Source organism: Argiope bruennichi, chromosome 3 (genome assembly GCF_947563725.1).
Source record: "Argiope bruennichi chromosome 3, qqArgBrue1.1, whole genome shotgun sequence".
Classification (NCBI taxonomy): Eukaryota; Metazoa; Arthropoda; class Arachnida; order Araneae; family Araneidae; genus Argiope; species Argiope bruennichi.
Genome location: NC_079153.1, coordinates 108,931,658 through 108,958,150, shown reverse-complemented (window position 1 = coordinate 108,958,150; position 26,493 = coordinate 108,931,658). Strand labels below are relative to the sequence as shown.

The 26,493-nt window shown below is 26.1% G+C and overlaps 3 protein-coding genes across 4 annotated transcripts in view; 2 read left to right on the top strand and 1 right to left on the bottom strand.

Annotated features, from left to right (window-relative positions):
• LOC129963131 (unconventional myosin-Ic-like) overlaps positions 1-5,105 on the top strand; it is a 55,538-nt gene extending 50,433 nt beyond the window's left edge. For both annotated transcript variants that reach the window (XM_056077224.1, XM_056077225.1), the window contains exons 30-32: positions 1,400-1,503; positions 1,589-1,688; positions 3,964-5,105. In XM_056077224.1, coding sequence (XP_055933199.1) covers positions 1,400-1,503; positions 1,589-1,688; positions 3,964-3,981 — 222 coding nt within the window. In that variant the 3' untranslated portion in view covers positions 3,982-5,105. The remainder of the gene's footprint in view (positions 1-1,399; positions 1,504-1,588; positions 1,689-3,963) is intronic.
• A 120-nt stretch (positions 5,106-5,225) lies between these two features.
• LOC129963446 (mitochondrial import inner membrane translocase subunit Tim22-like) lies at positions 5,226-15,684 on the bottom strand. The gene is made up of 4 exons (XM_056077820.1): positions 15,292-15,684; positions 8,960-9,144; positions 6,681-6,753; positions 5,226-5,352 (listed from the first exon to the last, which is right to left on the bottom strand). The coding sequence occupies exons 1-4, from the start codon at positions 15,500-15,502 to the stop codon at positions 5,273-5,275; spliced, it is 549 nt and encodes a 182-aa protein (XP_055933795.1). The 5' UTR covers positions 15,503-15,684; the 3' UTR covers positions 5,226-5,272.
• Positions 15,685-15,823: 139 nt separating this feature from the next.
• LOC129963413 (m7GpppX diphosphatase-like) lies at positions 15,824-26,070 on the top strand. The gene is made up of 4 exons (XM_056077768.1): positions 15,824-16,329; positions 19,439-19,578; positions 22,598-22,822; positions 24,643-26,070. Exons 1-4 carry the CDS (start codon positions 15,987-15,989, stop codon positions 24,919-24,921), a joined length of 987 nt encoding a protein of 328 aa, XP_055933743.1. The 5' UTR covers positions 15,824-15,986; the 3' UTR covers positions 24,922-26,070.
• Positions 26,071-26,493: the final 423 nt, after the last annotated feature.

Here is a 26,493-nt window from a genome sequence, read left to right as displayed (position 1 = left end):
ATTCTCTCTTTGGTTCTTTATATGCTTTCAAGAAATTGTTCTTTTTGTTGCATAATATATGAATAAAATAAGCTACTTCATTGGAAATTCAGCTTTTTTTTTTTTTTTTTAAAGTTTATATTTAATTGCTAAATATATATCATAAAGATGGTCTTAAAATAAACTTTATTGGCATTTGTTTTACTAAATGAAGATAAATGCTATTTAAAATAAAAAAAATTATGTATGATTCCTTAATTTATTTTATCAAATTATCGTATTAAATATCCTTTTTAACCATTATACATAAACTAAAGGGTTACATTTTCTTTTCACTCTATTTGTCAACTCTCAAGAATCATGTTGCAATTCTTTTGATGTAATTATGTAATCCCAGTTCACTTGCTATTTGCATTTCTGTTAGTATAATATATCCGACCATGAATCCTATAACAGTATGGCTCTATTCCAGGAGGAAGTTTAATGGAATAATATTGAAGTTTCATTAAGGGAATATAACTGCTTAAGCTTTTGTCCCATGAAAGCAAAAACTAAAACAAAGTTATAAATTTCCTTTAGTTTTAGTTTCCTTAGTTATAGTTTTTGGATTCAGATGAATCACTGATTAGTAAATCCTCCAACATTTTCACCAGATTTTCCAGAAACAATTTTTTTATTTTGGTAACATTTTGCATATTTTCCATTTGAATTTACTTCTTTTTCCCGAAAACATGCCAGTCAAAAGAATAGAGTCCTTTCATAGTCTAGCAATTGTGCTCTTGTAGTTCAGAAAATTGATTAACAATTCATTTTTTGTTCATTCCAACTTTTAGTGATTGTTTCTTTCACACTCTCATTTGCAATGATTTCAACTTATAATCGAAACTGCTCGACTTGAACTCCTTTCTTCATATTATCCAACCAAAATAATAATAATAAATAAATCAAAATTAATAGTCTGATTTTTCATTAAGGCAAGCATGTAAAAAATCCAAGCATGGGAGTTGTTCCCAAATGACAAATAAATTTGGCCTAATTTTGCATCAACATAAATGTTTCATATTTTTAAATATTATAGATTTGTTTTCAGATTCATAAATTTCTACCCAACAATTTATTGCTTATTTTTTATTCACTCTTTAGTATAAAGGACATTTAAAGTAGTAGCCATATATTAATCCAATTGAGTTTATTGTGGATTTAATTTTAATATAGTGTAAAGTTTCTTAATTTCCCATTTCTTATTTCATAATATTTTGAAAATTCTATCTATTCCTTTGGTTTTGGATAGCTTTAACTTTTCTTCTAGTAAATCATTCACAACAATTATCTACAGTTTAATTTTTTCTGATTCAATTTTTCACTGTTATAACAATTGTAAGTTTAATTCTTCTGACCATTGTTACAATTTTTTTTGCAGGGGGATTTAATTCTTGATTGCCAGCAATATCTCATAGAGTTTGTAGTAAAAATAATGGGAGCATGTAAAAATAAAAATCTTCTGACTGTGGTTGACACTGGCAGGTAAATTTAAACCAAAAAATCTCTGATTTTATTTTTATGTGCAATAATTTTGCTGTCAGGTTAAATTTAATTTTTACATTTTCAGTATATCTCATGAAATGCTTGGAGGAAAAAAAGGCATGGTGAATTTCTCCACTGGTGTTGAAAATCTGATCAGTAAAGGAAAAGATGGCAGTCTTCGAGTAGTAAGTTCAAATATAACCATAAATTATCACTTAGCAAATTTCGTATGTGTAACGTATAGGTTTTGACTTATAGCATTCAGATATATACTATCAGGCAAAAGAACAAACAGTGCATCCCATTAAAGATTTATCTCAAAATTTGATATATTTATAATACAAATTATAAAGGCATATATTAAATTCCTTTCTTCTTGCATTTTTCAGTTGTTATATTTATACACAGACAGCATAATTAAGAAAATGGTTTGTCCAGACTTGGGAAGGTCTTTTTGATAATTTATATGAATGAACAAAATTTTGATTGGGAATTTTTTATAATCTAAGTTTTTCAATCGTTTTTGGGATCAAAACAAACCGATTCTAAAAAATTCAATGAAAATCGATAATTATAAATTCAATCATTAAATTTAGCAATTCTAAAAAATTATTTATTCTTTTTCACACATTTTTCTACTGAATTTCTAAAAGCACCAAGTATAAAACATATCTCTAAATATTTCTAGTGAAATTTATTCATGTTTATTATTAAAATGTAGTATCTGAATGAATGCTGAATTTAGTAAATGTTTTTTGTTCCCTTGGAAAGAGGATCTAGCATTAATATATTCATTGCTATAGAATAAAGTGCTTGTTGTTATGAAGAAGCAAGACATGCATGGTCAGGAATGAGACTTGTAGAATTTTTGTATTGTGAATGGGAGATGCAGATGTAAATTAAAGCTTGTACACTTGTCTGAGAGTTGATCATAACCAGAATTGCACATAAATATTTATTTTGTTCAGTATCTTCTCCTGTTTATATTGGCAATGCATTTTTTTGGATAAAACACATATTACAGGAATGCACAACTTTTAGCATTTCTAGGCAACCATTTTGATAAGAATAACATTTTCAGAAACTTGATGGGAGAAACTCCTCATTGAACCTTTTGCTATTTCTAAAAGATTATCTAACTCATATGAGCACTTTTTCATTTACTTACTTTTTGAAGACCAGTTAAACCCTGTTTTATGCAATTAATAATCCTTTAATAGATATTTGATTGAAAATGTTTGATTATCTTTCATGTGGCATAGTGTAGTCAAATATGGTTTTTATTAATAAACATAATCCAATCAAGTAACCAATGAAAGCTTAGGCCACTCAATGCATTGTACTATTATTGTGATAAGAAGTTGTCTGTACATTATAAAATTATACAAAATACAGTTTCAAAAATTGCATATTTATCAGTAAAAAGCATATTTAACTCATGCCATAAGCCAAACTGATCTACAAGATATATCTAGGTACAGTACACTCCCACATATCTGGCCTAATGTGAAAAAAAAGCAAGCCGGATACCCCCCCCCCGGGATAGGCTTGATTTTGAACTAATTTTTTTTGCCCACTAATGCCAGAAGACTAAGTTTTTATGTCAAAATACACTGTTACAATACATATTTTCTCTTATCGAGTACTAAGCCGTCCATTTATCTCAAGCCACATAAAATGTGACCGCAGCTGTGACCCGATTAATCATAGAAGCAATTGCCGGAAATGTTTCAAGTTAAAATAAAAAGCTCTGTACTGATAGATTAATCTTGAACAATGAGCAAAATGCTGCTCCTTTCCTCTCACAATTTGTATTTTACACACAATACATAGGAGTAACATAGCAGACATCTACTTCCAATGCCATGCCTTGCCTTCCTCATTAATTACAATAAAAGAAAACTAGGCCGGATACTCTTGAGTGTACTGTATCTGTCTTGTAATGCAGTAAATATGTTTAAAATGAAGAAATTGAAAATTTTTACACAGATACATAATGGAGATATAAAAATTTGATATGATTATTGTTTAAGAATAAAATGATTTCACAAAGTAAATTATTTTTTAAATATATAAAAAAATATTGCATATAAAATTAGAAATCCTCCCCCACCAATAACTGAGTAAGATTGGAGCAAATTGACTTGATGGGATATTGAAAAACATTATTATATGCCATCTGTTTTCTTATTTGATGGAGTTTTGTTTATTCTTCATATGGAATAAACGAAGCATACATGGGAATAAATTGATTATATTTTTTTCAAATTGGGGAAGGAAAAAAAAAAAAAAAAAAAAAAAAACTCTGATCTTAGATAGAAATTTGTGACTAAGTTTAAACATTACACTTATTATTTTTTTAATCTTTGTAACTGCAAGAATATATTTTAATTCTTGGATTTTGTTGAAAATATCATTCATACTTAATAATCTTTATTAATTATACTATTTTAATTTCAGGTTTCTGTAGCATCATGATAAACCATGCAAAAGTTACAACTGATGTCAAACAGCATTTTAGTAGCTACATTTTATTCTTCTTGCTTGACATTGCAAAGCCATATTTTTAGATGGAACATATTAAGAAAAAGAACTAGAAAATTGTATTCATTCATACATTGCTCTCTATTCTAGTCTCCTCAAAAAAAAGTAGCAAAGGAGGCCAAAATGGTGTTATACAAACATGTATTTATTCAGCAATTTTGCCTTACAAAACAAAATGCAAATGTCTGTTTGACAGAGTTTTTCATGTTTATTATTATTTTTTTTTTTTTTGTTTTCATAATTTTAAGTTGTACATTTATGGTTAGTTTTGTGCCATAGTGAATGTAATTTTTCAAAATAGAAAGCCATATTTTTGATGGATGTTTTTAAATGTAAATTTTAAGCACCTTAAATTATTTTCGTAAGGAATTTCTTTTTGCAAATTGAATTATTTTTATAATTAAATGAAAAAGTGTGATGTATTTTTAATAAATAATACATTATTATTTATTACATAATTTATGTAATAAAATTATCTAGGAAGAAAATTTTATTACTCGGAAATGTATGTGAATTAAGCCTAAGTAATAATGCCTTATTTAAAATGCAGGGTATGCTAGTTATTTTTTTTCTAAATTCAAATATTAATAAACATGACATCAATCTTGTTGAAATTCGTTTTATTGTGATATTAGAAATGCCAGTCAGTGTTTTTCTTATAAAATATAATCATTGTTAATGATTTAAAAATATTTGATTATGCATTACTAAAGCAACACACAAAAAAGAAAAAACTTTCCTAAGAATTAATATATTTATAAAACTCTCTAAATATAGAAGGAAGAAATTTTTAGTGCAATAGAATTGAAACATCCTTCTGAATTTTAGCAATCTAAATACGGTTATTTTACAGAAAAAATAGACGAGTTCAACTAATGATAGATAAATGCATTTTATGAATCATGCAATCAAAATATAATCATATTAATCAGTTTTAAGATATTTAATTATGAGAATTAAAAATTTGTAAATGTATTTTAAATTATGTGTTCCTTCCTGGTAAGTTTATTGTTCATTATATCACTGTATTTCATGCTAATGCATTCATCTATTTTTGACTGAAATATACTAGAAATTGTACTTAACAAGTATGAAAAATTTTGTGATATTTTTTAACATTGAATAAAGTATTTTTGTTTCATTTTGTTTTTTAAGTAAAAGTTATTGTATCAAGCAACTTCAATATAATATTTATTTTAATATATTTACAAAATATACATTGTATCTACGATCTCATATAATAATCAATTATTGTTGAAAATGCTGCAAATCCTGCAGCTCCTAGGACACCTGCTTTTACACCAGCTAAAAAGAGAAATATACATATATTGAATAATTTTCAAAAGCACACACCATTTAAGTATAACCCTTCTTACATTTCTAGGTACAGAACTCAGTAATGAAAATATTTAAAACATGCCCCAGAGAAATTTTTTTACTGAAGGCATTGAATCTATTTTATTTTTTTTGTTTGAAAAAAATTGTAATAAAACAAAGCTGCAAAATACAGTGATAATGTACTATGCAAGATATTCTAAAAAAGTGGGAAAAGCAATATTTAAGGAAATAAATACTTCTAAATATAAACAAGCTTCATAATGTAAAAGTGCCAATAAGCAAAATGTTTACATGTACACATAAAAATGAAACCTTCCATTCAATTCATTTAACTATGAAAATTTAGAAATGATTTTTAAATTCAAATATTTGTCTAGTGGTACTATCAATTCTCATGTACAAAAATTCTCAAATGTTTATTTTACCAAAATAGGTACAAGGTGAGAGAAAATGCATCTACGGGATAGTTCAGGTCTAACAAACAATCCTAGAAATGCACACCATCCTTTTTTTATAGAAAATCTGAAAGTGATCTTGGGATCCTGAAAGGAGCAGTACATCTTTCTGTTATTGTGACTTTGCTACTCTTACATACTATTAACAACTTAATGCAATAAGGAAAGGAAACTTTTGAAATTAAAGCTTTAAGATATCTCCAAGAAGTAATGCAGTTTAAAAGGAAAAAAAAAAAAAAAAAAAAAAAAATCTAATATTGCACACATAATTGTGAGCAAACTTCCTAAAAAATGGTGCATTTCTGCAACAAGGAACATTTTGAAATTCAGATGGTTTATGTTGCGTATGTATGCTAAAAGGCAACTTTATATAGATATTAAAATGCTTATCCTTTATTTCAATCAATATATTATTTGATCTTTTTTGAATTTATAAAAGAGTATTATTTTCTGATTCAGCTTTTTTAACTTATCGTGATAAGTATCTTATTCCTGAAATATATAATGGACTTATTTAAATATCAATTAGAACATTAAAAAAAAAAAAACTTCTAAGGCAATAAATTTATTTTTATTATCCTAGCAAGTTTGTGTATACATAAATGAATGTAAGAAAAATGTTTAATATTTTTCTATCACAGTTTGGTGTATTCATACAATTGCTTATCTTAATGACTGGAAGTATATATCTAGGTGCTATATTTAAACAATTGAAAATAAACACAAATTTTACTTTTTTGGGACTACCTTGTATAAGTTTTCAGTATGTTATAGGAAGAGAGATTCTATAATAAAATGTATTAATTCATTTAAATGTAACTAGTTAAATGTATTTCTTACCTCTTAGACCAATGAGTCCTCCTGTTATGCCACCAGCCATTGTGCCATTTTTCCAGTCACTTTTCCCTCTGTGCTGTTATTAAATTAAGAAACATAACACGTGATATTGCTTTATATTAAATTATGTAACATTTTAATACCTATTTTTAGTAAAAAACAAACAAAAACACAACAATTCCTAATGAAAGTTTAAAGCAGCATTATAAAATATACTCAGCTCGTTACATCAAATTATTTCATAAATGAATTTTTATTTTATATATTTTCTCACTGATATATTCACTCAATTAATGCAGTATGTCTTTAGAAATATCTATATGCATAACATCAAGAGAAGTCAAATTAATTTTCACATAGAAATAGAACTTTTTTTTTTAACAATATCCAAGAATGGATATTGTCTTAAGAGATGAGAGGCCTAAACAATTTTAGTTTTTAATAATCCATACATTAAATTTAGAAAAAAATTAGCAAGAGCAATTAGCTTTGTTATATTGATTATAATGCAGCAAAGAAAGTGTGCATTTCAGAAGTCTTTCTTTTTTCCGAGAATGAGATAGAAAACATGTTGTGAACCATAATCTGATACAACTTTGCATGGGGGACAGACTTCACGATAAATTTCATTTATCATGTAGTTCCATAGTATATTGAGGATATACAGATGGTGGATTCTTTAATAGTTCAAAGATTTCAACCAATATAAATTATAATCACAAAACTAAATTTCATCTTCCTATTACTGTTTCTTATATCATTGTGTCCACAAGGATGAATGGATGGATTTCATTAAAAATTTAATAGACATTTACAATTTGGTATGAAGACAACAGGTCAAATTTCATTTGTATTGCTTGTTATGTTTTTGAGTAATGGTATAGACACATAATTCCAAAAATAAGTTTTTCAAACTCAAAAAAAAAAAAAATGCTGAAAAGTGTAGATTTATGAAAATATTGAGGTCAGACATTTTTTTAATGAGTACACAGTTTCTTTTTTTTCCAAATAAAAAGGCAGTTTTCTTAAATTTTTAGTTTAAGACTGGTCTTTTCTTTAAATCTCTTCTGAGTCAACGGCACTCTGTTTACTTGAGCATTTTGCATCATTGAACTGTGTGAAGAATGGATAGGAACATTGTTTAATAATCTGCTGTGTCTAGTATCAATAAATAATTGTGTAATAATAACAAGAAGAAGAATATAGCATAATAACATAATTAAAAATATTATAATAAAATAAATGTATAAAATATAACTCATAACTCATCGTTTTAAGATGGAAGGATATTCATGCAGTATAATAGCTGTATCTAATTGGAATAGGTACAATCATTAATTTTTAAGAATTTAAGAAATAAGTAATACTGCAAAAAATATTTCACAAGTTTTAAAATTGTAATTACGTGAATTGTAATTATGAAAATTATTCACATATCTTTTTGTGTATTAAAGAATACTAATTTCTGTTGGTGCAATGTGAAAGTGAAAACAGAACCAAATAATAATAATAAAGAAGAAAAAGAAATAAATTATGAGAACAAAAGCAGACCAGAAATGGACGAAGGAGAGAATCAAAACCATAATACAGTTGGCTATGCACCAAACATGGGTTGTAAGCAGAATAGCTGAATAATTGCCAAATTCAATCTAAGGAATCATTTTTACCATACGTTATAGTGTAGCAAGCAAATTTTGACAATTTTCATGTCTGAAGAGTACCTCTAATGTATTTCCTACTTACTCTCTGTTTTCTTTATCTTTCACCTTTTCATTCTTTTACCATGTTTTCCATTTGAAAAATAACCAAACATACTCTTTTTAAAGCTTTCAAAGTAATTTCAGAAGATGCTACAATTTTGCAAATATAATGTATGATCTGTCGCTGCTAATAAGAAGCATACTGTATTCATCATCATAATCAATACAACAGAATCAAGTATTGAGGAGTAAACAGCTTTGCCACTGGATTGTGACCACATTTATAATTAGATAGCTTGATTAGGTAAAGAAATCAGCAGAAAAATTGTATTATCTATTTATTTCATATTTATAAAATGAATACAAAAGGAAATCCATGCAGACAAATAAATATTAAAGGATATACAGATGAGGTTAAAAAAACAAACAAACTAAATTAGATATACAATTATTATTAACATATTTTTATGCTAAGTGCGATTAATTTTTAAAATAACAGCAAAGATCCATATGTTTTTATTCAAAATAATAATGTGATATTTAATTAAACTTTAAATAATACAATGAAAAAAAAATACTTACATTTTCAATATTACATTCTATTGCAGCAAACAGAGCACCAATTATGGCAAAGTTTTTTCCATACCCCATTGTTTTGACTTTAAAATCTTTCAGTATCATTTTAACTGTTTGTTTTTCTGGTGCAATTCCTGTATTTGGATCCATACTAGCAGAAATTAAACCCATAAAAGCACCAAATCCAAAACCTGAAAATATTAAATAAAAAAATGAATGAAAAAAAATGAATTTACATTAAATATTTTAAAAATAAGTATGCACATGTGCATTCATGATGATAAAGGACATAAGATAATTTGAAAAAATTATGCTCCTATTTCTTAATTATTTGAAATTATAATAATTATAATTGCATTACTTCTTACAATGATCATTTTCAAGACAAGTTCCTAAAATAATTTAATGCAACTTAAAGAACTGTTCTGTACTGTATTAAGGTGATGGGTAAATTAGAAATGTGAGAATAAAAACTACTGGAAAGTACAAATAAAATATTAACCATATTTTAAAAGTAAATTACAAAATATGCTGAATAGGAGAATAGATAAAATATAAGCAAAACACTATGAATTTCCAATTTGAACAGAAATTTCATCAAAGGTGGCTGTTGTAAAATGATTATTAATGTAGATCAAAATAAATAAACACATTCTAAATTCAACAGATTCTTTTCAAGAGGGGAAAAAAAAAAAAAAAAAAAAACAGCAACCTATTTTTATGAAATTTTGTGCATTAGTAAAAATCTGATATTTCTGTAAAATTTTTCAACTTAAGAAAAAAATAAAACCACTTTCTCTCTCTGTACATTATATTAATTTTGAAAAATAATAATAAATAGAAAATCCACTGTATATTAATAATAACTTTTGATCATATGAAGTAATTTTAATTAAGAATATATTTGTTATGACTTTAAATAAATTAGATAGCTAATTTCAAAGAAAGCATGAAGTAAAAAGATATACTACAAAGGTACAGTATCTTTATTTTATTTAGAGTTACTTGAGACATATTAATAGAATATTACTGAATATTTTCTATCATTTCACATAAGTTATTTGTAAATCTACATGTATTAAAAAAAATTCAATTCCCTATAAAACTAAGATATACAATCTATATAAATAAAAATGTAAATACTGATTTGCTCAAAATCTGAAATCTCTAAAAGTTTCTTACCTACTGCTTTTTAAATTTTGATACAACATTGCATGCAAGTGCATATGAGCCGTTTATTTTAAAATGGGGCAAGTCCATTTTTTGTTATTGCGAGGTATTTAAAGGTTTGTGTTTCAATAAATTTAAAAATATTGGTAAGTATTAATAGATATATTTTTTGTATTTTGTGGTACCAGATAAAGTAAGTTTGTAATCCAATAGCTTTTACAATGCTGATTAAAAAAATAAGAGTTTTATTATAACTAAATGGACTTATCTCACTTTCAAAATTAATGAATTATTATAAATGCACATTTAATTGGGAAATATTTCAGTTGCATCAGCCCTTTTTTAATAATAAAAGCAAAATAATATTCAAATTTTAATAAATATTTAATCATTTGATAAAAAGTGAAACAAAACAAAGAATATTTTTGTAGAAAATATAATATAACAAAAAACAATTCAGTTTTATTAAGAATTTCAATGAAATTATACATTTTAAGTTTATACCCAGGTATAATTAAATTGAATTTTATTCAGGATTTAACATTTTAAAATGTTCATGATGGATGGGAGGTATATATGGTAATAAATCCATCATATCCTTGTATTTTTCAGATGTAATAATCCTCTTTTTCTTACATAAAAGATAATTTTATATTTCTGAAATTGCTTGGAATTATTTCCTGTTTCCTCGTTGTGTTAACAAATCGATAATTTTAAATTCAAAATCTCGTTCTATCGAAGTTTTCTTGAACATTTTGTATGGTGCATCCCTTGCAAATCTGATCCAGCACATAGTTAATCAATTCACAGTTTCTCCATCGGCATTTTTCTTTTTAAACTGCTTTTTCCAGAGGTTGGGTTGAAAATAAATTTCCATGTTTAATTTAATGCACTAAAAATTTATTATGCTTTCAACAATTTTGTATAACTTTACAGTAATCCTGGGGAATATGCAAGGAACTGGTTTCTGGATAGTTCCACTTCAAAATCACAATCATTCAGTAGAAATGAATGTCCTGACAATTTGTGATCAACGATATTTATTTCATTGTCACTCGACTGAATAATCGGTGATGGAAGTAAACATTATTATCGACACACAAAATTAAGATATACTTTTTTTTATTTATAAAATACAACCACCAATTTTCAATATCAAAAATAGATAAGTAGAAACACCCTAGATTTTAGACATGATGTCAAACGGCCACATTTGCTTCACCATAGAGCAACCAGAGCTAAATTTTGCCATAGTACATTTGGTCAAATATAATTTCAATCTAAGATGGATTTGCACCACTTTCAAAATAAACAGATTTTCAATACTGTTAAGAGCTAAAACTTCCTTCTCCCAAATACTAGAATCGAATTTTTTTTTTTTACTATACATTTTTTATTCATAAAAAGATCATAATAGGTTTTATCTATAACTGCCACTATCCCCATTTTTTTCAAAAATGGACTTGCCTCACTTTCAAATAAACGGCTCATATATACCTATTACATAGATGTCACACTTATGACAGGTAAAAACATGCCTTTTGAAACCAGTATCATTTGTTGGACATAACACTTTTCCATCCCATTTCAATGTTTCTGCTTGCAGTGTTAGTTTTCTTTTCGATTTCATTATTCCATTTGAGAGTGCATTGTATTTGAGCTGTGCTGTTTAAAATAGTATTTATTTTATGAGCCTAATTTTTCATCTTTTTATTGACAATTTTTCATTTAGTTTTTTTAAACCGTCTTTCTTATTTTTCAGTGCAATTAATAATGAAATTAAGTTATGTCGATAGATTTTCATTTGAATTCAAATTATATTGTTAAAATTGACCTTTCAGGATAAATTAATTCAAATGGATTGGAAGATTTCATTTCTCATTCATTGCTTTGAAATTAAGCTATGTCAATTGATTTGCATTTGAATTTACTTTACTTTAATTTAAATAAGTTAAAGTAACTTAAGTTAACATTTAAATACTTTTTTAAAATTTAAATAGGTTTAAATATGAAAAAAATAGTAATACCTATGCAATAATAAAATCTGTATAAATAAATATGTAAATGTTCATCATGATTTAAGCCAAGTTTTACTGTATTCAGAAGTGCCTATATATTACACATGGAATGTTAGTAGAAAATCATTTGAACAACGCAAAGGAGAAATGCGAGCCAATGGACTATATATACAATGTGCATCTCAACCAAGAGTAGTGCATCTTTCTTTGTGTGCTGTTGTAACTGTGCTCAGTCCCAAATCTTTCCAGTAATTGAGAATCATCAATGGTATTTCACATGTCACTTTCTCCAATGCATCTTAAGTTCCGAATTCACTAGGCTACAATCAACAATAGAATACATGGATTCATGATTTGTACAACAAATCACAGTCAAAGCAAATGCATGCATTGTTGCAATCATATTGACTGACTGCTCTCTTCATCTCTAACAGAGTTAAGGGAGAGATATAATTGAGCTACAGTGATGTGTGACCGAATACAGCTAGTTTCTAATAAAAATGAAAATCATGTTTCTGTTTGTTAACACTCTAGATCATAAACCATAGTAGAATTTTCATAAGATGTAAAGTTATCAAATTTGGTAAAATGTGTTTTAGAGGATTGAAATGTCAGCTTCAATTTTTTGAATATTTTAATCAATTAAAGTAAAATTTTGACATAATCCTACCACAAATTTTATGTTCCATATTCAATGATAATAGTCAGGTTGCCTTAGGAGTTTTTCCCTTATTTCCACAAATTATAAAAAAATGAATTATAATTTACAAACATAATTTTCATTGATATAATGAAATTCAACTAATTTTCATTGCTTCTACAAATACTGAAAAGAGGAATAGAAAGGAAAAATATTTTTCTTTCTTCCATGGATAAATATTAAGCTATGAATATACTAATTATTTCTTGTATAATACTGCAAAAGTTTCATTTTGATTTATTTTTGCTAAAATTTTGTAGTTATTTTTAGTTTTAGATGAATTATAATTAAGATTATAAAACCATAAATAAGTATCATTTCTAAGCCTTGCAATAGTTTCCTGTAATATAATTTGGTATATAAAATGTATAACTGCTTTGTTAGCTAGAAATATTATTTTTCTTTGTAGTGTGTTGATTTTTTTTTTATTTCAATGATGAATGATTCACTAACAATTCTAATATATTTTTTATGAGTACATTTCAATTTAACAAGCTTTTAATTTGATTTTCTATATTTTCAATTATGCAAAAAAATCCAATTTTTAGGTATATTCAAAAATATAATTAGCCAATTATAGTGTATGTATACACACAAGAAAAAAGATGTACAACTTCTACAATATTATAGTTTAAATGCCTACCATATATTGAATTTTAAAAGTAATTTGCTGCAGAAGCTAAATTACACAGAAGCAATATTTTTAAAAAAGAAATCTAACCAATATTCCTGGGAAACAAGCTGGTAACCAAAGAAATCTAGTATTAAGGTATCCTCCCCCCCTGTCCCACCCCAACTTAAGCTTCCAGAATAATCACAGCAAGAATTATGGTTGAGTTCTAAGGACTTCATTAGCCAAAGCAGAGCTCTTCCAATAGGAGGAAGATCTTATCATCGAGTAGAGGTAACTTCATCCACACATTACTTCTTCACTTCTCATTAGAGAAGTGAAAGCCAGTTTATTTCTTTGACAACCTCTCATCTACATATTCCTGGTGCTCCCTTGTGAGGAAAAGGAGGATAGTATAAAAATAAATAAAAATATATGAAAAAAGACAGTAGTGAAAAAATTGGGTAGAAAAGTTTTGTCATCATTATTAAGGAAAACATAAAACATCTTAAATGGGAATAATTTATACAAATCTAGAATTGTTATAAAAGTGAAATAATATATGAATTAAAGCAGTAGTCACTTATTAATTGGAGCTGCAGCATACCTTGAAATTTTTTTAAAAAGTTGCATTTCAGATTTTTATCCTATTTCTTTAACTTTTTTACCTTGAAAATTTGAAGTTCCTAGTGTACTTTCTTACTCAGAGTTCAATTACCAACAAAAATTAAAAACAAAGAAACAAATATAAAAATAAGAGAGAAAATGAATCCCAAAGCAAGAGAAATAAAAATTGGAATTGTGTAAAGAGTAGCCCATGAAAGAATATAAACTGTTCACTAGTAGAAGATTGATCAAAAACAAGTCTTCTCCCTTCAAATTTAAAAACCTTAAAGTTGTAGTCTGATCATATTTGATTTAGAGCCTTGCCAAGTGATCCTTCTTCTTCTTCTTCTTTTTTTTTTTTTCACTCTCTTTCAAAACTTGTCTTTGTGCTCTCAGCACTTTTTTTCTTTCATATTGGTTGTTTATCAATTTTGGTTTTCACTGCCACAATGTAAACATATTTAGTTCAGAGGATATTCAATTTTTCTTGTATGAATATCACTCTTTGAAAAAAGAGTATGTCAATATTTAAAAACAAACAATAATTCATTTTAACATATTTAAGAAGGTACTAATTATTATTAATTATTACATGTATGAAAAATGATGAACATTATAAATAATTTAGAGTATATTTTCTTTAATATAATTTTTTTTGAATGAGCATCATTGAATGATAGGAAAAATGGAAGTGTATGCAAAGGAGGGAGGGTCTGGCACCTTTATCAGTTGAATCATCACTTCAACATTCATAATTTTTTTTTAATTATAAAAACATGGTATTTATATTATGTATTGATTATTCTATATGGTTGAAAGGTAACAAACTTCATATCTGGCTTTGAAATTAAAAACTTTTTCTGCTTATGGTTAAAATAGCTTGAAAAATGAAACTGAGATCCTTTGAGAAATATTTTTTACAGTATAGCTAATTTTTCAGTGTAATAGCCTACTACTGAATCAAGACATTTATAGACTTAGTTCTATATAGTAAATATAAGATAAAGTACAAACGTTGAAAAGATAGATACAAACGTAGTACTTGGCAAATTCTTTGGGTTCAATTCTTAGCTTAATTCTCTTGTTTTTGCTGTCTATTCATTTAATCATTTTTAAAAAGATCTAGGAGATCCCCCCTTTTTTTAACTAAGCAAATAAACATCAAAAAAGATTTTAAATATTTTTTTCGGAATTCCAAATGTAAAGTTCAATGGAAAAATGTATTAAAACTCACCAACAGCACAACTTGTTACTGTCTTAAAGGTGCAACTTTCAAAAGCCGCTTCCACTCTTAATTCATCTTTTGATTTAAACTGATGTCCAGCCAGACTCACAGGCAAAATTATTCTGTCACTTATCCTTTTAGAGGGATTAAGTAATATGAGAGAAAGTTGATCAAAATCAAGTTTTGAACTTTCTGTTTGGCTACTATTTTCCGAATCCATTTTAGCAAATTATTTAATTTTAAAATAAAAAGAAAGTTATAGAAACATAATAATTCTAAGAAATTCTACGAATTTTGATTTAAAAATATAATAATTAAGCGAAACATCCAGATAACACTAATTAAAAATAAATCAACGATAGCTTTTCACATGCTGAACGCACTTTTCGAAATTCAAAACAAACTATGACCTGTATAACAAGAACGTTACAGTTAGCGTCTATCTGTAAATCAATTTAGTCAGAATATTCAAGATGTAGGAATAAGTATGCAAAGAAAGTGATTGTTTGCTAATTTCTTTTTCATAAAATAAAAATATAATGATATAAACATATATATATCCATGCAAAATTTCTCTATAAGTCCTGATAATTTTGTAAAATGCTTTATTTCAGATTTCCCAACAAAAGGATACATTCATGTGCACAGAGAAATTGTTCACTGTCACCCGGTGATTACAAGTTTGTAAATAAAAAGCGGCAGAAATGGCTGTTGATTTGACAACAGGATCTTACGATGAAGCTGGTGTATTTAGTAAGCACAATGAAGCTCCGAAATCTATTGCAAAAAAATCCATTGAAGATAATATGGGATCTCTAAAATCCTTCCAAGTTGTAAAAATTTTGAAGGAATGCTTGTCTACTAAATCCATTGTTGTTGAAGGCCGTTTTGACGGAGATGACAAACCAGCTATAATTGTTTTAGAGAAAACCCCATTCGATATACGAGATATATCTCAGTTATTCACTTCAGATTCACGATTAGAATTAAAATTTTGGAATAACATTTATGGAAACTATCATGTCTACCCTCAAACTGGCTTCAATGGTAAGTGTATATTTTTGGCATTTGGCTATTTAAATTAGTTAAGAGAAAATAATTGTTAACACTTTACGTAATGAGTATTTTTTCAAAGATGCATTGAACATATTACGATAAAGAACAAAAATATTTAAACATGTAAGTATTTCTGTTTTTGAAGGCATTTAAATGATTAGTCCTTTTCATTTCTTTATTAATTCAACATTGAACATTTAAATTTTGTTCTTATTCTCTTATAAACTCTTATATAGAAAAATCTTCAAAATTACTTCTTTTAAATTTTAAACTAAATAATGCTTAGTTATTAAGGTAATATATGAACATTATAAATAATTTTATGACTTAATGTAATAACTTTAATTTATATGTCTGATTAATTTTAAAGTGGTTTTTAAATTTTTATGTCAATCTAAATTCATTCTGTTTTGCAAGTCAGTGATCCAAATTATATCTTTTCAATACACAATTTTTATTCCAGAATCAGTTGTAAATTAGTGTTTCGTTCTTTTGTTTGAATATTCACCTCATTCTCATAATTAAAATTATGAATTAATAGTCTGCATTTAATTTCAAGATATAGTTATTTTATTTTTCTATCCTGTTAGCTTGCAGTGGTTACAAGAAGTTACTTGTTGAATTTTTTAATGTTTGGTGTAAACTTGGCAAAAAGTCTTGTACTGTTTTGTCAAACATATCTTTGCTCCAGAAAATCATAAACTTGTCGCATCCATTTTCAATAAATAGCACTAAAATCTGTAAACTTCCTCTTACTCATTTTTTTACATAGAATAGATATGCAATTTACAAGTCAAATAAAGAAACATACATCATAAAAAGATTGAAATTCTAAAGTTATTTCTGTATTATTATTTTATACACATACACACTCACACACACAATTTGCCTTATTTTAGTTTATCTGGCACATTCTAGCCTAATATATAACCAACAATCTTTTAGTTTTTTTTTTTTTTTTTTTTTTACTGCTTATTATATATATGATTACCAAAGTTAACTTCTTGTCTTGACCCTAGATGGCGCTACTATAAAAACAAGAGACATCCCCCCCTCGGCTTAAAATCGCTGTCTTCGTAACAGTAGGTTTGTTCATGGCAAGAGCCATAAGAAACAAATAAACAGAAACAACTGATTTGTAAAGTTTTTTTATATTTAACTTGTAAATTTTCATTTATAGAGTCGCATCTAAAATCCTGTTAAATTGTAGCAATAACTTAAAATTTTTTAGAAATCATTCTTATCCCCGCATCTTGGTTAAATGATAGTATTAAAGTAACAATGGCAACTTGCTTGACTAAGACGCCTCAAACCAAATAATATCTTTATACTTTCAGAAACTGTTGGTGTGACAGAAAGTTTTGGAATTGGGATACCACCTAAAGATTCCGTATTGTTTCAACTCGGCTGAAAATTTAAAAACCTACTCTAAAGTGGTTGTACAAACCTTTAAAAGATTAATAAAATTCTAATAAATCATACTTAATAAACTTTACTTTTAGAAATGAAAATGGATCTTGTTTATGCTGGAGCACCATACTTAATGTTTAGACTTACTGTTCATTTTGGAGATCTAAGACAAGAACTTCTGGATGATTTTATCATGCATAAGAATGATATATATTGAGCAAAATGAACATATTTCTAGGGTTTTTTGCGAGGTCTTGTCTTGCTGTTAAATGCATTTTCATTCAATTTTTTTTTTGGTTTATCATTTTTAACCATAATATTTTATTATTTTGAAACTTATATTTACTGCTCAGATAGCATGTTATTGCTATGCCACCTAATTTTGATGATAAACCGAAACTTCGTCTTTCAGTGAAGAAATCGGTGTCTCCTGGTACACGCATAATAGTGTAGCAAGCTTCCTTATCTGACAATAGATAGAAACTGAAATTCAAATGCCTACTTCTTCTGAAACAAACACAAATATTGTTAGGGTGGTAATGAAGGATTTATTAAATTGTTATTTTCAGTTTGAAAATAGATATCATTTTCATAAATAATTTAATTAACAAGATTCAAAATATGGTAGGAGTAAATAAGTTTGTTACTGAAGGCTTTTAATTTATTTTGCAACTCTTTGACTTGTCGTTAATTTCTACATTTTTAAAATTAAATATGAGAAATGTAATATTATAACAATTCATTTGAATTAATACTTCTTGATGTAGAAAATAAACTTAATAGTATTTTTATAAGTACAGTTGGAGATTAATTAATAAGTAATGCAGACTGCAAACAGATTATTTAAGATATGCTTTTGAAAATGACTTTTTATGTTCAAATAATGAATATTTTATAAAACAAAAGAAGTGACACTGTGTATAAACTTGTAGATCTATTTTGTAGTGCCACTGCATGAGAGTTGGAGCAGATAAAAGCAGGAAAGTAAAGTACTTCCATAAATAATAATGAATTGGGTATGAAGATGAAATCTGACATTAGAATGAAAAAGTGACATTTCTTGGATGAAATTCTGAGACCCCTTCCCCTTCCATAGTTGATTTCTGTCCTGAATTTTTGAATTCACTTGTTCAATGTTTCATTACAGTACAAAAAAAAAAAAAAAAAGCACCATGTTTTTAATGTTATTGGACTTAAAAAAAAAAAAAGATATTGTCGAGAGTTGCACAAACCAGATAAAATATGCAAAAGATGTATTAATTTCTTTATGTATTGTTGTAATATACATATGTGATATTACATATAAATAATAGCAGTGAAAATAATTACATGATTTATTTCTTTGGGTTAATAGAATGAATTAACGAAATTCATATAAAAACTATTGTAAATTGATAGTTATTTGATTAAATAAAAATTTATTATAAAAGTTAATTAAAAAGTTATTTGGATTATACATTATGCTTATTAATTTATCACCAACTGTACTGAATTTTTAAGTAGATATATAAGAAAGAGATACTCTGAGTGTGTTACATGCCTAGGAGCTACTGGATTGAAACATTGCAGGCATTTAGCACATTGTATAATATAAGGGCTATACTATGATATTTTGTATTTGTATTATGATTTTTGTACTCATTGTGTTTAGTTTACAATTAATTATTGTTTCCTTTTCTATTTATTTTAGGCATTAGTGTGCAGGTCATTCATCCAGCAACTGAGAGCGACTTTTTGAAATTTGTTGAAGTGCCTTTGATTATGGTTAATGAAACCAAAGATTTATATGAATCTGCTGTTCTTCCTTACTTTAAATCAGTTTCAGAAAAGGTATGGATTCTTTTTTTTCTTTCTTTTAATTATAATAAGATTAAACACTTCTGATTTAATGTGGCAAAATGTCTTTTAATCCTCATGTACAAGAGTATGAATAGAATATTTCTGATATGTTTACGTCTGTGATGTAATCTGTTTTTTAATGACTGCATGCATTACGAAAGTCAGTAATTAAACTTAATTACAAGTTACAAAAAAGTTTTAAATTTGGAAAGAAAAAAAATTTACTAAATTGTTTATTTTGAGCACAACCACTAAAAAAAGATAAAAATAATTGGAAAAAATAAATTATCACAGGGTGCATAGCATCATAAAAAGTGTTTAAATTTGAAAATCATTTTTAAGCACATGGAAAGTGCTTAAATTGGAAAATCATTCTTAAGCACCTTAAAAGTGCTGAATTTCGAAAAATAATTTTGAAAATTCCAAAGCAATCCAAAATATTGTCTCGCCCTGGCTTTAAAAAATACTTTTAGGAAATGCTTCTATTAGCTTTTTTTATTTTCATTTTGCTTCTAACTACAGAGCTAGCTCATTTTTAACTTCACAAATTTGTTTCTCTAATTTAGGAAAAATTAGAAGTTAAATTATATTCATTTCTTCACAAAATACATGATCATATTTTTTTTTACTAATTTTTTTTAAAGCTAAAGTAAATTTTATAATATATATATATATATATATATACATTAAAGCCCATTACATTAAAAAGTTGATTTTATCCAAAATTATGATTTTTTAAATTTAATATTCTTAATTTTTGAGCAAGTTTTTTGTAAAACCATAAGAATTTTGTTTCCAAGTTCATTTTTAGAAAGTTGCATTGATTTTTATACTTACATTTACATATGTTTTAATTTCTATTTTATATTTTCAGATGCTATTTTCTCAAACTCTAATCTTTGATAGTATTTTTATACCAAAATCTTCATAAATTAAAATCCAATACATAATTTTTGTTCAAATTGTTATAATAATTCCTTGAACTAGAATGCAAGTAATCTATTCATTAAGAAATATTTTATAATTATTTTATTGCATCACAATGTGAAAAATTTTTTTTTTCGTCTTATTTTATAAATGGCATTCTAATATTTAAAGAATGGATCGAAATACAGCCTATTTTTTTGTTTAGGAACTAGATAATATAGATCTTTAGCTGCAAAATTTTAAGCAAATCATTTCATAAATTTCTAAATTAGATGTTTTGCTTTATACTTTTTTTTAGAAAGAAAAAAAAAAAAGCATTTCTTTTTCCAATTATTATCATTATTATTTACTGATAAATTTATTAACTGATTAATTTAGATTGTTAACTGATAGAATTTAGTTTTATAAATGTTTCTTCAATCTTTTTTTTAATGCAAATATTCAAAAATATGTGCATTTGAATGTTTTTCAAAAAAAATATATCTCGGATGTAGTCACATACCTTAAATGTTTGAAAAAAAAAGGCCTTTACTAAATTTCAGAAGTTAGAAGCAATAAGACATTTTTTAATAGTCTGATCATTTCTAAATGCTGCTATTCTTTTCTATTAAAAAACTTATTCAGAACATGGTATTTATCTATCATAAATTTTGTAGCAATTTTGCCAGTCTTAAGATTGTGACCATTCTGGATGGCTTATTTAGCTATATAAGACTGCAACTGTTTGTTTTTTAATCTGTTTGGCACAATATTGGATTTCCTTAAAAACAGAAAGGAAAACTACACAAAAACCTGATCACATCCAACAAAAGACTTAATTGATTGATATATCTAAAATGCTTCACAAAGTCAGTCTAGAATTACAAGGTGATGGATTAAATTAATTAAAAAAAAGGTCATTACTGCTTTTATGGGAAAAGTTGCTTTTATTCAAATAAAATTTGATAAAGGTGAATATATACACTTTCCGACATTATTGGTAGTTTCTGCAAAATAGGGAAATTTACTTACTGTCAACACTTGAATGCTCTTCATGCTATCTCTTTATGAAATTATTTCAGAAATATAGCCCATTTAGTTTTCGATCCTTTTACAAATACAGATATACATAAATACAGATATACAATCATCACATTTAGAAAAGGGATTCATTCGCATTTTATGAAAAAGTAAAATTCAGCATTGGGTACCTAGAGTTTGGTCCTAAAAATCAGTATTGGCTTTCTACCCTAGATTTGTGCAAGAGTACAGAACTTTGTGATTATTTTTATTTGTATTTGGCATACTGTGAGTTTTAACTTATTTATTGTCTAATATAAGGAACGGATTGCACTAGCAATTTCTGAATGGAATGAATTATTTACCATATTGAAATCTGATGGTAACAAATTGTTAAAACTCCATCAATTTCAATAATTCAGTCATTTTAATTAATTTTATTTTTGTGTTTACTTAAAAATTTTTAATAAGCATTTTTTTTTTTACTAATTTGACAGTTTTTATTTCCGTAACTAAACAGATAGATAAAATGGATATATATTATATGCAACAATATCTTAATATTTAGCATTATTCAATATTATAGAAAAGGGCACGTTAGAATTTTTTTCCCTCTTGTAAAAAAGGTAATTGCCCAGAAAAGTTTTTTGACCTCTAAGCTACAGAGATGAATATTAATATGTAATCCAAAAGCAAAACTTGAAAATTTCTAGCAAATTCTGGACAAAATACATGTAAGAGAAGAAACTGTGCACATGTGAATATAATAACTTAAGAATACAAGAAACTAGATAGATGAATTTTGATATATAATTTTTCCATCAAAAATTGTTCATGTGTATTTAATTTTTTTTCATAATTCAACAATTGTGGTGATTATTTGATTTGATTTAAGATTTTTGAGATACATATGTTAATTTCAAATGCTTAATCTCAAATGTGGCCATTTACTGGTCTTGATTACTAGTTGAATCAATTGTTGTTAGTATTAATAATTGATAAAAGAATTGTTTTTATCAAAAAGCAAAAATTGTCTATTCAAATATATTTGAAATATTGTTTTGATATTTTTAATTTCTTTTAGATTCAGGATTGTATTAACAATTCCAACGATGAAGATAAGACTATTTATAATGATTCTGGTGAAAGCAGCAGTTTTGTTTTGCTGAAAGATGATGTAGAAAAATGCTTCTGTACGAGCACTCATTTTAGAGCTAAAGCTGTGGTTTCACAAAAAGATATTTTGTCTTTGAGATGTCTTAGTGCAGCAAATTTACCATTTCTTATTAAGTTACAGAAGAAATGCCTGGTAGGTTCCAGTTATTTTTGTATATTTGTACAAATGGTACTGTTTTATATGGTACTGTTTTTTTCTAATAGTTTTTATTAAATTTTAATGCTATTATTCTGAAATTTTCAATGGCTTAAAACAGACATGAGATGAATCAATTTAGAAAACTAAAATGCAATTTTATATGTTTTTTATTTAATTTGACTTGTTTCATATTTGTAAAGATTACATTTTGTTATTGATTTTTCATTTCATTGATGAATTCTGAAATTTTGTACAATTATATATTCCCTGAGACAATAGAATATTTTAATATTTTCTATTAAAATGTTACTAACTTTAGAATACATACAAGTTGTGCCATCTTATATTATATGTGGGAAAAATGAATTTAAAGACTGCAATGTTTATAATAATAAATTATGAAATAGCCTATATTAAAAATTAAGAAGTGATAAAAAGGAATAGTTTTTAAAAATAACTGGTAAAAGCAAAAAAAAAAAAAAAAAATCATATATTAAGATGCTTTGAAAAGAATGCTGTAAAGGAATTAAAACACAATCAATATTCTTAAAGAATTAAGCATTTTTTTAAAAATTAAAATTTCTGTAACAGCCACTTGCCTGTTTCTAAAAATTGGTTTTTTTGGAGAGGCTTTGCACATTAAAGTGTTTTTATTTTTGAAGGAAAAAAATATGTATGAAAACAATCCCTAATTTTTTTTTTCTGATACTATGAATTTTTAAGTTTATTGGAAGAAAAAAAATATATTTATTTCCAAGATTTCTAAATTTTTATAAAAATGCATTATATTTTTATTTGTGGTTGAGGAATGAATGGTCAAATATGTTTAATTTTGATGAAACCTGCCTCTTCATTGCAGTTTAATTTTTCTTTTGAAGTTGAAATCTTTCTAGACATTCATGAATGTTGGATAAATTTATCAGTGCCTATTGCTTTTTTAAAATTTTGTACTAAAGCTTTATGTACTAATGGGGATTTTCTTTGTTCTAGCACTTTCAAGCCATTCAAAAACTGGTTTTATTTATGCTATTAATCTTTTACTATAGCATTTTTGACATATTGTAGCATTTGTAGCACAAGAAGTTAAAAAATTTTGCATTATTTAAAAACTGCTACTTTTAGTGATTTCTTTTTATTTACTTTGTTGACTGAATTTCTTACTGATTTCTTTATAATCTGATTTTATATATCCAATACAAAACTTCTTTATGATATTATCCAGATTAAAAAAAAAACTTCAAATCAAATTTTAAAAGGTTATGTTTGCAAAAAGCAACAGTTTTTGCTTTGTAACATGGTTGCTTGAATCTTGCAAGTTTTGCTTTCCTCTTCATATTGGGAAAAGGATGATTGATTTCCATTGTTGCTTTTTAATGTATGATATTTTTCATTATCTTTTTTCTTGATAAGTGAAAGGCCAGAGAGAGGAAAGGAATAGATTTCAGATTTGAATTGGTGACTACCCTTGCTACTTGTAGGAATAAGAGTGATCAGTTCTGGGGTTTTTAATTTAAATATATGGCAAAAAATGCATACCAAATAAAAATTATCTTTTAGCAAGATGCAGAGCATGCTACTTCAAGACATTTTATATAAATGTAATTAAAATTCCAGTTTCATTAGAATACTTCTATTGTTCATTTCTTGTCTCATTTTGATTAGATTTAAAAAATATAATTATGATTGTAATTATCAGTTACATTGAATTTATTATAAAAAAATAATGGACGAGTTTGTGAAATTTATTGTAAGGCATACATTATCATATATATGACTTTTTATCTTTTAGTTAAATATCATTTTTATTTTTTCAGGAGGAACTGAGTGCCAAATATGAAGTTCCTGTATCTAAAATAGAAACTTATATTACTTATCCACCAGCAAGTTTTCCTTTTCATGTATTTTTTGAAACTGTTGAAAAAGACTCCTCAATTCCTGTGGAAAAAGCTCATTCTCTAACAACAGTTATTTCCAATTTACAATTAATACCTGATTATTATCAACGAATTACATTAACCTACTCTTTGCCTGAATCAGATCCTTTGTTGCAGAGCATCAATGAACATAAAACTAATTCTGCAGGAAAAGAATAACATTTACATTTGTGACAGGCATTGCCAATTTTTTCATTATAGTCAGTGACACCCAATGTTGTATATAGTAGAATCTCTCTTAACTGGCAGTAATGGGAACGGCCATTCCAGGAATTTTTTTTCTTTTCCCCTCATTAACTGAATATGCATTTTCTAAAACTGATCTGGTCATGTTTTGTAAATTCAACTTTTCTTATTGCAGTTTCAACATTTAAATTTCTTTTGCTGAATGTTTCAAAGTCTTGACTGCAGTTAATAAATAATATTGAAAATTGTGCAGATTATTCAAAATTTATTAAAATTTGTGTCCTTCCATTTAACTTCCTTGAACTTTATCCTCATTTTCTGCTTCAAATTTTTTCTCTTTTCCCAATGCATGTTTCTTTCATTGTTGTGGTTATTCTATAACTATGTCTATAGGAAACTATCACCTCATATTCACTAAACCATTACATATTTTGAATTATTTTTTTTAATCTTCCAAATTTAAGTTTTAACTATAAATCTGTTTCTTCAAAAGTATCAGTGCTTTGCTACTGTCAGGTATGAGAGATTTTATTGCAAAAAAATTTAAAGCAATTGCATCATTAATGCGTGTAGCAATAAACTCATTGCTTTGTGGCTAAGCAAAATAAATTGATTTCCATGAAATTAAACATTGTAAAAATAGTTTTATTACATTAAGAAGTGATACATAACATTTAATTGTATCATTATAATTGTATCATTGTAATTTAATTGTATCATTATAATTGCAAATAATGATATACTTGGTAGTGTATTTTTTCTATCAATTTTAATTGTCACTGACATGAAGTTATGCCAAGCATAAATATCATTAAATGAATTTTTTGTAACATTTCCAGCAGTGATTTTTATTGTTAATTTTTCAGTTTTAAGTACAAATAAGATATCTTTGTTAAAAGCTTTTTTCCCCCCACCAAAATCAATTTTCACTTGCCAAAATGGAAGTTTAACTCGCTCACTATTATCTTATTTTCTTATACATGTTTATCTTATCATTTTGCACATATTTAATTAAACATAAGATAATTTGTTATTCTTTGTGTGGTGGCTGAATAAATTTAATTTTTTTTTTCTTTTTGGTTCATGTGTACTCATAATCTCATTTCACTCTCATCTATGTATGTAAATGTGCATTTGTTATTTTTAAATAATAAAAAAAATATTTTTGTACATTTCAGTCTGTTTTTATTAGCTTAGTTTTTTAATTGAAGACGAGTAATAAATTGATTGAATCTTTCCTTTGCTGAGATTTTATTGAATGTATTGTAATTTAATATTTTACTATCAGTTTTTGAGTTTCGTTTTTTTTGGAGTGTTAGTCATTGTGATAAAAAATTTGCCAATCTGAGATTATTAATAAGCATAATGTGTTCAAATATAATGTTCATTATTTTGTAATCCGATTTTAAAAAAAATGATTGTTTATTTCATTCAGGAGAGAAAATAAAATGAAATTTTTAAAATTATAATAATTGTTAATGATAATTTTAATTAAATAATTACCTAATATTAAGATTCAGAAGTAATTATTGACAAAATTTTTAA